General features: G+C 38.3%; 1 protein-coding gene across 2 annotated transcripts in view; it reads right to left on the minus strand.

Moving 5' to 3' along the window:
• Window positions 1-13,064, minus strand: part of SMOC2 (SPARC related modular calcium binding 2) — a 140,249-nt gene that overhangs the window by 89,423 nt on the left and 37,762 nt on the right. For both annotated transcript variants that reach the window (XM_086877879.1, XM_086877878.1), the window contains exon 2: window positions 6,171-6,342. In XM_086877879.1, coding sequence (XP_086734005.1) covers window positions 6,171-6,342 — 172 coding nt within the window. The remainder of the gene's footprint in view (window positions 1-6,170; window positions 6,343-13,064) is intronic.

The following is a 13,064-nucleotide window of genomic DNA, read 5'->3' on the forward strand; positions in this document are numbered from 1 at the left end:
GCCAAAGGCTACACTAGGCTTTCTGAGAAGAGCAGAGATTTGATAGTTTGGAGAAGTCTAGTTTGCTAATTCTTGCACAGAAAATCTGAGAAGGTTTGCAACTATTTTTGGTTCCTAGTCTTCAGTGCAGTATTATTGCTTTAGCACTCTCCACTTCTTTTAGGACCTTCATTTTTATATGAGGTCTGAAACTCAAGCTGAAAATACATGAGCAGAAATGAAAACTCCACAAAAAACCCTCCAAAAGATTACTTTCAAATCAAATTGCTGTAGTGCATATTTGATTTTATGAAGACACATTTTTTGGTGCATATGAATGCCCTTACATACCTTATTTCTGTGCAGTCTGGCTTCAGCAAATTCTGCTTGGAGAAATATTAGCAATAAAAATTGATAATTTTAAAAAGAGGCAAACTCCCTTTCCAAAAAACTGTGGATACTATCCCAGCAATACTCGTATTGTGTTCTAAGTACCACTAGATCCATTTAAAAGAGCAAAGACTATTCCACAAAAACATTCAAAACGTACTTAAAACTATATTCATTTCCATTAAATGCTTACTAGAAAGTATAATCAGAAGCCAATTCCACTTTCTTTAAGAGATAACATAAATTGTAACTTCTATATGTAGATACCTTTTTCACCAAGACGTTGAATATTTTTTTTCTCAACACTTTTACTACAGTGGCTTGATGTGTAACATCATGACACATAATATAAATGAAGACTCAAAACCAAAATGAGGTTGGGGCTGAGAAGTGTTTGTATCAGGATTGCCAGCATCACAGTCTGGAAACTTGCATTCATCCTACAGATTAAACACAGTGTCTACAGTGAGAAAATATGTCTGAAAAAGGAGAAGACAGCTCCTAGCTAAAAGTATTTTAAGACAAAAATCTGCCATAAAATCAATCTTCCTTCTGTAAGGTTTATTTTCAAAAATCCCGAAGTTGGTACCACTTCTCAATATATCCTTTTTTTAATATGTTTTTCAAAATAGCAAAAAAACCTGTATCATTTTTTTTTTCCTTTTCCTCATAGAAGATGAGAAAATAAAAGGGACAGCTGAGGACATGTAAAAACTGCCCTGTTTTTAGCGTACAGACTGTGCAAGGTCTCAGCCTGCTCAGGTTTATTTTTAAGACTGACACCTTGGTCCAGTCCAGCTTTCACTCACTTCAGTTAGAAAAAGAACCATACCTACCCACTGCTTTTTTCTCTCTCCAAACGAAACATCTTGGGAGCATGTCCTACCACCCAAACACATCCCACAGGGCTGCCTTCCAGGCAGCAGGTGCACCGGCCAAGCCAAGGTCCCTGCCCACACTCCGAGCGAAGGGACGTGCTCAGGCACTGCGAGCACACGTCAGCCTGGCTCACAGGCAAACCTGAGCTGGATGGCAGCCTCCATGGGAATTCTGGAAAAGGTGTGCGCTCAGAAAACATCTCCAGCATTCACAACCCAGCTCTTTAATGGGCAAGAGTAATGTTTCTCCAAATTACGCTTGGGTTCGTTAATTATGGGACCAAGATCAACCTGTGGTCTCAAAACAACCAGTGCCCAGCAATGCCTTCATTCTCTTCACAAAGGGAAAATCCTATTAGCATGTTTATCCAAAGGCAGAAATTTCAATTTATTTAATCATGCTTTTAATCCATTCATTAACTCATTGTACTAATAGCTTAAATGAGTAAAACTTTTCACCGTTCCTGAAAGCCCTAATTTAAAGAAGCAAATGCTGAGCATTTTCTTCTTTAAGGAAAGCAAATAGCAAAATCCCTGTTTTATGAGAAATTTCAATCATATTTTGATGTGCTTTGGTTCCTTTTGTGACTTGTGAGAATGAAGATATTACCTTTTGTTGTATCTATGATAGCTCATAAATGTCCTCAGCATTTTTAAACAGTGAGGCTCTTTAAGGTACCATAAATGAATTAAGCTAAACATGATCCACCTAGGGTTTCCCATGGAGAAAGGGGGATCTACATAGCTACAGGAAAACAATGACACTGCTCTGTGTGATGGCTCTCCTTGGTGTACTCACAAAGCAGTAAGTCACTGTTGGGGCCACCTCTGCAAATACTGAATACACACTCAGTGTTAGACAGATTAAACTCCAAACCCCTCAGGAATTAAATATCACTGTGTAAAGTTCCTACCTTGCCATTTTAAGTAAGGACCACTCAGACATTTGTGGAAGTCCAGTTTAGCAGTTGCTTACAAACCCAGGTTGCTGTTACATGATGATAGTGAACTAAGGAAATGTGATGCAAGCTGGCAGTGGAGAATTTATTGACAATGATTGACAATTTGTATCAAAACTCCAGCCACTATAGAAGTCTTATTTTAGTAGAATACTTGTAGAGAAGTCACAAAATCTAAGTACCTCAGCTGGGATGTTTCAAGAACTCTGTGTTAGGGTAGAGGTATGCTGGCAAGATGGAACATATGATTTTTTTTTTTATTTTTTTTTAATTGATCGCAATGCCAGAATACCAAATATTATTACCGAGCCACTTGCTTAATAATTGAGATTATTAGTCTCCAGGGCCCCAATTATGGGCCAGGTACATTCACTTAAAAACAAACTGAGAAATGAAATGGGTATTCTTAATGCTATTTATGAAATAAGAGAAATGAAAGAGGAAAGAAAAAAAAACACTAAACAGCCTTAAAGCTGTAAAAGAAGGCACCTCTGTGCATGCTGCCTGCTGGGAGTAGTTCTTGGCCCATTTTTCCACATAGCCACATAGATACAGTCCTCAGGAGAGCACAGCTGGCCAGTGCCCAGAGTGAAACAGGGAGCACTTACCACCTCTCCTGCATGGTGCTCACACTGTCTCCTTGCATTACTTAATTAATTTGTGCAGACATAGTGTCTGTGTCTTTCTGAGCAGTTTAAAAGCAATTACACCGCTTTTCCACGTCTATGTTTTGTTCCTCTGGCTATGCTGGGCCAGATTTACTGTGAAGCACTTGTGTGTGCATGTGGTTGATCCCCATCACAGGTGATATTTTAACAGTCCTAACTGTTAAACAACATGAGTAGTATTTCTCAGCTGTCAACACACATTTATTTATTAGATATGTAATCTCATTGCACAGTAAATGTCTGTGTCAAGCAAGTGGCAAATCTCCAGAACTTCAGAATTAAGATTTTGTTTGGAAAAGTATCCAAAAATGTGGATGTTCATCTACAGTATACACAGTTTATTTGTGATCCTAGAAACTCTAAAAGTAGGCTGGAAATTTTATAAGATTTTAGCTTCTTATAGCTTTTCCAAGCTTAGCAATGGATTCCAGCAAAGATTGGAAGTGGACTTAAAATAAAAAAAAATTATGAAATTATTGTCTTCAAAAAAAGAAAGCAAGCTAAAAGAATGGCCTATTTTGATGCTTTTTTTTTTTTTTTTGTTAAAGGTGGGCTCTCTTTCAGAAACGAGAGGAAGTTTCAAGGTTCATTTGTTTTCAGGTTTGTTTAAACTGTTTTAATCTCTGTTGCAGTCATCAGGAACTAGAACAGAAGTACAAGGGAAAGAAAAAATGTTTAAATGCTGTCATTTTACTGTGATCCTTTAAGATCTAGGATCTAAAAATGTTTTCCTTTAAATGCTAAAGAATTGCTGGGCTGGGCACTCCTGCTGTGAATGAAACTTGAATTAGAAAGGAAACAAGGACACACTATGTATCTAAAAAAACTATCCCTTTGTACTTTTTAGTATTTAAGTGTTTAAAACCAAATAGATGAGAAAAATGTTGAGAACAGGTGAGAAAGAGAAAAAAAGAGTCAATATAAATGTGCCTTTCCCAGGAAAAAAGAAATAAAGCAGATATCAGTCTTGTCATCATTCAAAATTCCTTATGGATGTAAAAGAAATCACAGTTCTGAACATCTAAACAAAGAATGATGGACTCAAAATTATTCCAAAAGGCTGACAACATAAAGTGTCAAGGTCTTTAGATTTCTAAGTGCTAGTCATCATTTATTTAATTAAAATGGTACCTGGAAATATTTTGTTTTCAGAGAAGATTTTTGTGAGGTGAATTAGGATTTTTTTTTTTTTTTCAGAGGACAGGAGGAGACAGACTTAAGATTGCCTTTTTTGATCTGTTTGGATGATTATCATGGCACAGATTTAAAGCTGTGAAGTCTACAGCAGGAATCACCTCTTTTCTCCCTTCAGAACATCCACATGAAAACATGAGTGTTTCTTTCCCTTTTACCTGAAAACTCAAAACTTCTTTCAAAACCAGTGCCTTAAAGGGGAGTTAGGGTGGGTGTCTGTTTTTTCAGGGGTACAGACAAACATTTCCAAAAGGATCTGTTTTCATTCCTGCATAGAATGAAAGTAAATTCTGAAATCTTGAAAGCCGCTCTCTAATGAAACATCACTTTTTGGTTAGCCCCACTAAAACAACCCTCTGCTTTTTGATCAAGCATCACCTGCAACAACAAATTTCACCACTCAAAAGCAATTGGTTCAAAAGTTCTTAATCAGAGGACTTCCTTGGCTCTTTCAGAATGTTTGATATGACCATCAGAACTAGCCCTAGCAATGCTAAAACTGAAACTACAGCTAGGCAAATGAATCATCTTTTTCTTCTTCAAAACTTGTTTTTACAGCTTGAAATATTTCTGATGATCGCAGCCATAAGTAGGAATAAAGACACTGGTCACTTCAAAATTTAAGACTGCTTTACTGAATAAGACATACTATGAAAATGTAAAATTTAAAGAGCACTGGTCTCTTGCTGATACTGACCAAGTGCATTATCAGCAAATATCTGCCTACTGCCATTCAAAGGAAAAAACATTTGGTTGAAGAGAAAATTATGTGTACACACAATCAGCAATATTTAAGGTGCCTGAAGTGTCTAATTCCAATTTTACAATTCTACTCTATGCATTAATAAATAAACAGCAAATGAACATTTCTCCCAATTGGAGCTATTGACTGCAGAAACACTTGACAATATTAATGACGAAACTTCAGTAGAGCAATTCTCATTTTAATGAAGAAAATTTCTTATCTATGAGTTTTTCAATATGGTATAAAAAAACAATAAAGAAAAACACTCAAAACTAATTTCCATAAAGCTCTAATGTATAGAATGAACAAATACCGAGTGCACAATATTTGTCTCTGTCGTTCATGAGCGTAACAAAAGCCTTGGCTCAGGTAGCTTCATTATGTTATCCTTGCTCACCACAGTAAATAGATCCATCATGCAATACAATGGTTTACTATGAAAGGGCTGAAGAATGAGGATACTGTTTCACCGCAGCAGAAGATGAGACAGAATGTCTCTTTGAAGCAGTCTTGGTGCTTCAGAGGTTTGCAGGAGCTAATGGAGAGAGATGATGTGGAAAATTGCCTCCTACAGGTTGAATTGGTGTGGTCCCTGGGGTTTTCTTTCCCCCGCCCCTACCTCCACTCCCTGCCACTCTTTAGGACAGAGAGAAAGGGAAAGCAAATCTTTAGGACCACTGCGATTCTTACACTTTAGAAAGATCATTGTGTTGGGAATCACCCCACACTTTGGTAAGGAACTGCATTGTCTAGCACCACGTTACTCTAAAATTTAACTGTGGGTATTTTGTAGGGTTGCATGTCACCCAATTTCTCTAAAAAAAAGATCAGAAGTAAAGGAGTGGATGATAGAGGCAGCAATGGCCTGTGAGAGCTCTATGCATTGCAAAGCTTCTTTTGGGTTTTGCTTTTTCACACTCAACACACCCTACCACCACAACCCCTGCCACACCACATGATTGCAGTCAGGAAATACAAGACTTAATTTGACCATCTCAAACTCAAAATGCCAAATTTTACTAGATAAGAAACCTTGCAAGATAACAATATTTAAGAGTTTCTCTAAACTTGCTAGTGATATGGTCCTTCTGAACAAGGACCCAGCCATGTAATTTCCTTAACAGTGACTTACTGAAAAATAAGTGAATATGGGACTCACAATTCTGATGAAGGCTCAAGATTAATTTATCTTTAGACAGCATATTGTTACAGAAATAACAGGATTAATTTTAACCCACTTGCTTTGAGAAAACTCTTCAAGTCCAGCACTCCCAGTTTTCAATTCACAGACATTTCAAATGCAGTTTTAGAGTCTAGTGTTTTTCATTAAGGTCAAGGGAAACTTTGATTTTCTCACCTTTGCAGTTTCCTCGGTAGGCTATTTCCAGCTGAGGGTCTTTGCATTTGGCTCGTTGAAACTCACACCGGGACAGAAAAGTTCTTCCATCAGATGCACAGAGTGATTTCTGAGGGGAACCTGCACAGTCCAGGCTGCATTCTCTGTCTTTGTCTTGGTCCACTCTCAAAAACTAGGGGAAAAAAAAAAAAAAAAAAATATGCTGTAGAAATGCTATTCCCATGTGAAAACTTCTCTGTGGTCCCTTCCGCAGCAGACATACAAATATTACCCAAAAACTGAAAAGAAAGTTCTGCTAGATTTGTCTATTCAAATCCTAGACAATTCAGTATATCTGGGATTATTCTGCTGCTGCTGCTGTGAAATGGCAATGATTGCAACATCTCTGTAACATACACTAAATCCAGTATCGCAATTAGGAGATCCCTGAATCTCTTTATTATGAATCTCAAAACAACAACTTGGAGTTTTTGGAGTGAAAATGGTGATGGCAAAAACATTCTTCACAACAAAAATGAGACAGCAATGGATGCTTGTCTATTTTATTAGATATTTATTAATTATTCTACAACGACATGCTGCAAAGTCTGTTCTAAGACCAAGTAGGATTATTTACATAAATATTCTCGCTGTGGATTTCAGTGCACCTCTTTCTAGTTTTGACACAAAGCTACACTGAACTCAACTAATTGTTCCTCCCTCCAGTGCCAAGACCACAAGGCTCATGAGTTTGGCATCATCCTTGGCACTGTGAAAAGAAGGAGCTTCTCGCTCTGAAACATGCTGCCAAAGAAAAACTAATCAGATCTGATGCCACTGCATGCCAGCCAAAAATGAAGACAGATAAAAACAAAGGTATTACTTTATCATCTGAGCTCTTGAAAAGCTGAGACTAGGGAGGAGGTGAAGTCAGTAAGTGCTTAGATGAATTTCTCTATCCTTCTGCTTCTTCTGAACGAGCACAAAATTTAGCAAGGCATACAGCTACTAGGAGGTAAACCTTCTCCTAAGCACTATGAGGTGCCCAAGAAAAGATCAGCATCCAGCTAAAGCAATGTTTTCATCGGTGCTACCTCATCATTACAAAACTCAGGTAGAGAAAGTTTTGAACTTCAGATGAGAAACTGAAATTAGGAGGAGGAAAAATTCAAGGAAAACAAAAAATGTGGACAAATAATAGTATTTGGGATTAAAAATTAAAAAAAAAAAAAAAACATTTTCTACAATTCCCCTGCATTTTATTACACCTAAGAAATATATAAAGAGAGTTATAAATCTCCATAATCTTCATACTTAAGACTGTGGTCTATTTGCATTTTCTATCATTTAACATGAGGAAACACAGATGTTTTTCTGGAGAGTCTGCATGAAAATGGAGAGATTATCTCAAAGATATCAATTTAAAATAATAGTCATATGGTTGGACTTTTACCAGAATTTTTATATTTTAGTGGCACACTAAGATGAAAATGAAAGCTTCCTTCTCCCAACATTTCTGAGCAATTTTTCACTTTTAGGAATAATTAACTTCAGAAGCAAATTACTCACAAATTACACACAAACCCCAAATCTTTCTCCAAGGAATCTAGCTACAGAGTTCCAGAAGTGGAGAACAGATGTTCCTTGCTCCCCATTATGGTGTTATTTTGCAGATCCTTCCCGCCGACAGAAATTAATAATTAGGTGAGCTGAGTGGGAAGGGAGAAAAACTCAAGACATCTCCCTTTGCTTGCACAATGAGTGACAGTGAAGACAGGCATCCATGATTCTGAACAACCTCCAAATCATGCTGGTCCCCAGGGCTTGCCTGGGAGCCCTGATGAGCTGCACTGTGGGCACTCTGTGAGGTTATCCAGGCTTCTCCTCCCTGCCTGGGAGGCATCTGCAGGACTCTGAGATTAGGCCTACCTAGGGCTGTGAAAAGGATTTCTCAGTGAAAAATGGACCATATGGGGGCCCTAGCAAAAAAAAAATTGGATCCAGTCCTCTGCTTTGCCTCTGACTTCCCCTGTGGATTTGGTGATGGCAAGTCAAGAGATCTCCCTCTTTCTGTTTTGAGAAGTAAGGAATACAGCCTTTCTGCTTGTACAAGACTACCCCTCTGTAATGGCTAGGCACTTTGCCACCCTTAATTTATCCTCACCAATACTTCTGTTGAGCAGAGAATTAGTTTTCAAAAGCATAGGAAGGCTTCATGACCCACAGAAAATCATACAGGCACTGAACCCAGGCACCAGAAGAAAATCACACACAGCAGCAATCTATCCCCTGTACCATTTTCCCCCCAGAGTTTCCTCATTTACTCTGTTTTGAACTGTTGCAGGAGTTGAGTATGCCTGAGAGTAACACTGTGGACAGAAAATCCCCTTAATTGTTTGAGGAACAAAATCCGCTCCCCTGAGAGCATAACAGTTCACAGATAAAGCTGTATTTTAAAGGGCATTTATCCAAAGAGTTTTGTTTAAGTATTTTATTATTTCAAAGCCTTAGAGGAGATTAGGGCAAATTAAAGGTTCAAGAACATCCAAGCAACCTGGAAAAGCAGAGGATGAAGACGTATCCAGGACACAAAACCACTTGAATAGTTTATTGGTTAGCCAAACCTCACTGGAGAATTTGGGTTGTACATTTAAACAATTTCCACCAACCTAGCGTAACTGAGAGATTTAAGAGCAGGAAGGACAAAAAGGCAATCAACTTTAAGGAAAGGCAGCATGAAAGAGAGACTGGCAAATGCACTTAGAAAAAAACATACAGAAAGTATGTGATTGACATTTGGAAAATACTTCATTGTCATCTTTACTACAGCAGTGTAAGATGGTAAAGTCAGTACTGCTTCCTCACACAGACAAAGGAATTGATAAACACATCAAAAACTAATGCTGAAACAAGAAAGGGCTATGGAATTTCTCCTAAGATTTGCTTCTTCTTCAAAGAGAAACAAGCACAGTCAGTGACAGAAAAGCTGGGGTCACACTGTTGCACATCTTACAGCTGTACTTTCCTGTGAAAGTAGTAATTTTTTTATTAAAATAGGACATTTAGAGAGAGAAAAAAATGGCTCAATACGGACCAGAAAGTGACTCACTCTCAGTATTGGTTCATCTGTTTCTGTCTTTGAATTCATTTAACAAACGTGTTATTGTACAAACATGTGATTCACTGAAAGACAAGCTTAAAAATCAGCATTTCTGTTGAATGCTGGTAACAACTGAAATTAGGCCAACAATAGTTGACCAACCTGAGACAGAATTATTTTGAACAACCAGCAGAAAGTGGACAATTATGGTTAAACGCTATTAAAAAGCAAAACTCTTTTAACAGAGAGGTGTTCTTGCCCTAATGACCCAGAAACCAGCCTAGTCATGTTTCAAAAAATTGGTTTAAACTAAAAATTATTCCACAGATTATGAGGCACGACTCAACTGGAATTGCAGTAACTTATCTTCTCCTTTACATTTCTGTATCATTTATTTCAGCCTTTCCCAAGCACTAAAATTGACAACACCCAGCTTCCAAGGGGCTTACTATTCTGTATGAGGCACTGCTTTAAATTCTCATTTCTGAGAAGAAAGAATAACAATGGGGCTATAGGAGAAAAAATATTTGATTTTAGGTTTATCTCGTTAATAAAACCTAATCACTAAAGTCACTAGATATGTGTACCCACTTGAGAGGTATAAGCATTTCTGAAATATTATTTACTGTCATATACTTCTGGCATCATGGAATTCCAGTGTTTTCCTTCACTGTCTCACACTTCAAAGAATCTTAATACTGGATGAAAGGTATCACTGATGGTCCCAGTGATCTTTCATCTCTCTGTTGCTGAAGTTCAGAGTATGAAGAAGCAAACACATGAAACCTTGCTTAAACTGGAAGAAAATATTTCTGTTCTGTTTTTTGCTCTGTTTTCTGCTCTGATTTATCTTTCTGCTTTGTTTTTTGGTACTGGTGCCACATCTGAGGTATGGACAGTCAGGATGCTTATTTCTTCAACCACAAGCAATCTGTTGCAGTCAATGAGAAAGTTTTTCCAGTACCTTAAGAGTAGGAAATTGATGGTTTCCTTACTGTGCTATTAAGCTATTTATCAAAATAGCATGTGTGTATAACCCTGCTCACTGCTGTGGTGTAACACCAATCTTTACCTTACACTGTTCACTCTTATGCAGGGATCCAGTGTCGTTCCCTCTGGTCGACATCCTGCAGTTACATCAGCACAAGGGCAGAAAAGGTCTTCAGATGAAGATGAGTCACATGCACACATTGGTGTTTCTGGTGCACAAATCTGTGACCCCCACCCTCTGTAGTTCAGAGAAACTCTCCTTGCTCCTAAGCAGATGACAGCATAAGGTGAGAAAAATGGTGCTTGGCTAGAGAGCCAACAACTGGATACACCTGCAAGCCAAACTGTGATTCCAAGAAAGCAGAAGAGTCAAGACCAGTGTTACAGTCTGGCCATGGGGAGCACCAACATCTCTCTGCATTGGAAGAAAAGCTAATAACAGACACACTTAGGCCGAGATGTAAAGATTAGTTATTGAATCTGGCTCAAAGCCTCTTAAACAGTAATGGGAAATGCTCTACTCTACATTTCATAACACACTGCACAGCTGTGGACTTTGTCTTTGGTTTGATGCCACTGTTTGATTAATCTGAGCAAGGCAGAACAGTTTTCCCCCTTTTTTTAAAAAAAAAAATAAAATAAATTTGGGCGAGCTTTTCTCTAGTATTTGCCATCCTGTAGAGACATCATTAACACAAACAGGCTGCACATAAAGCATAACTCATAACTATGCTAAACATATTTTTAATTTGCCCTAATATAAGTTTTATTACTAAAAATGAAGACCAGGAAACCACTTTTTCTGTCTGTGGATAGAAACTTCCATCCTTTTCTGTAACACCAGCTTGGTGTCTGTGGGCTACAAAAGGGACAGACATTCAAATCCATGGATTTGGATAGTTCAGCAGAGGTTTGTAACCAATTTTTCTGCAATTTATAGATTTCTTCAGTTTTGACAGGACCTATATACCCTCCACTGACACTAGGTATTTAAGCAGTCACAACAGTTTGGTTTTTTTATTTTTTGTCTTATAACTGATATACAGACTTTCCCTTTGAACAAGTGAAACTACTTTCAGAATCTAAAATACAGTTCAAGATTGCTTGTAAAACAGGAGACTAACACCTCACCTTGGAGGACTGAAGGCCAAAAGGGCCTGAAAAACAAGCAGAAGAGAGAAGACGGATGCTAGATATTACTGATTTGCTTGGAAAAGCCTACTGCAGACTACAGCTTGGAAAGGCAATTTCTTTATTTTGTATCTGGTTACTGTGAGATGTTGAATAGAATGGTCTGACTTCCCTGCTGCTGGCATGGGAGGTCTGCAAACAAACTGTGGAGCAGTGCACTCTAAAGTGGCTGTGTGCTGAGAGCTCAGTACTGGTGAAAAATGTGCTGATTTACAGTGATTTATGTAGTCATGCTGTTTTTGTCTGATAGCTGCCTGACAGGCAGATGTAGAAATCTCCAAGCTAGGAATATTTTGTTCCCTCTGGGCGCTTGTCTACAATGGAAAAATGAGTTAGACAACAATAATACGTGTGTGTGTGCGTGTGTGTGTCTGCATATATGTATGTGGGGTATATATCCACACATGCAAGTTATAATCTGTAAAGTCATATTCCCACATGTATTTCAGAAAAAGGCAATGATATTTAAATATCCATGTTACACTCTGCCTTAGAGAACATTCCAATCAGCTAGCCTGTCTCAATTAATCTGCTTCACTGAAACTAATTTTTTCAATGTTTATTTCTTCACTCTTCTCACAAGAAATGAAGAAGAAGGTGATCCTCATGCATCCCTTCCAACTCATATTCTATGATTCTAAAGTATATTTACAGAACAAACTCTACTCTCATCCCAATGCCATGGGAATGCATTCAGCCCTAGCACTGAAATGGATGGAAAACTAAAGTTCTCCTTAGCCTTGATATTTAGGGCAGTACCAGAAGACATGTTCAAAATACCCACTCTGTATGACTGCTGTACTCAACCAATCTTTAACAGACTTGTTCATCTTGTGCTAGCCCACTGAAGCAAAACAGTCCTTAATGACTGTTCCATGACCAACCCAGAGCTGTGTACTTGAAATTGTGACCTCATTCTGTTTACAAACATACAGAACATCCCCATTAAGGTTAAGCTTGCATGGAGGAATTTACACAGAGGCATCACAGGCTGGGCCTGTGCAGCCTTAAGAAAAAGTGACTGAGACCTCCTTAATGTGTATAAATACCTAAAGGTGGGTGTCAAGAGGATGAATCCAGGCTCTTCTTGGTGGTGCCAAGAAACAGGACAAGAGGAAATGGGAAGAAATTGATGCCCAGAAAGCTCCACCTGAACATAAGGAAGAAATTCACTGTAAGGGGGACTGAACACTGAAACAGATTGTCTAGAGAGGTTTTGGAGTCTCCTTCACTGGGGACATTTGAGAAGCATCTGGATGCAATCCTGTGCAGTGTGCTCTAGGAGAACCCTGCTTGAACAGCAAGGCTGGACCAGATGACCCACTGTGGTCCATTCCAACCTGACCCACTCTGCAGTTCTGAGACAAATCAGATATGATTCTGATGAGCCAGAACATGCCTGTGCTTGCTATTACCGTGGGTAAAGCCATTTACACTTAAAAATAATCTCATCAAAACAATTCTGTCTCTTCTCAGTGCTAAGGGTTCTCGGTGTGCCTCAAAATCCATTATATTTCCCTACCAGACAAGTGACCAGATTATTGATTTCAATGAAGTTATTTCAAACTTGAGAAAAAAATGAACATTTGCTCTTTAGAGTTCATTATCCCTGTTCACACAAAAAATTAGTGACC

The sequence above is a fragment of the Cyanistes caeruleus genome, chromosome 2 (assembly GCF_971803275.1).
Source record: "Cyanistes caeruleus chromosome 2, bCyaCae1.hap1.1, whole genome shotgun sequence".
Lineage (NCBI taxonomy): Eukaryota > Metazoa > Chordata > Aves > Passeriformes > Paridae > Cyanistes > Cyanistes caeruleus.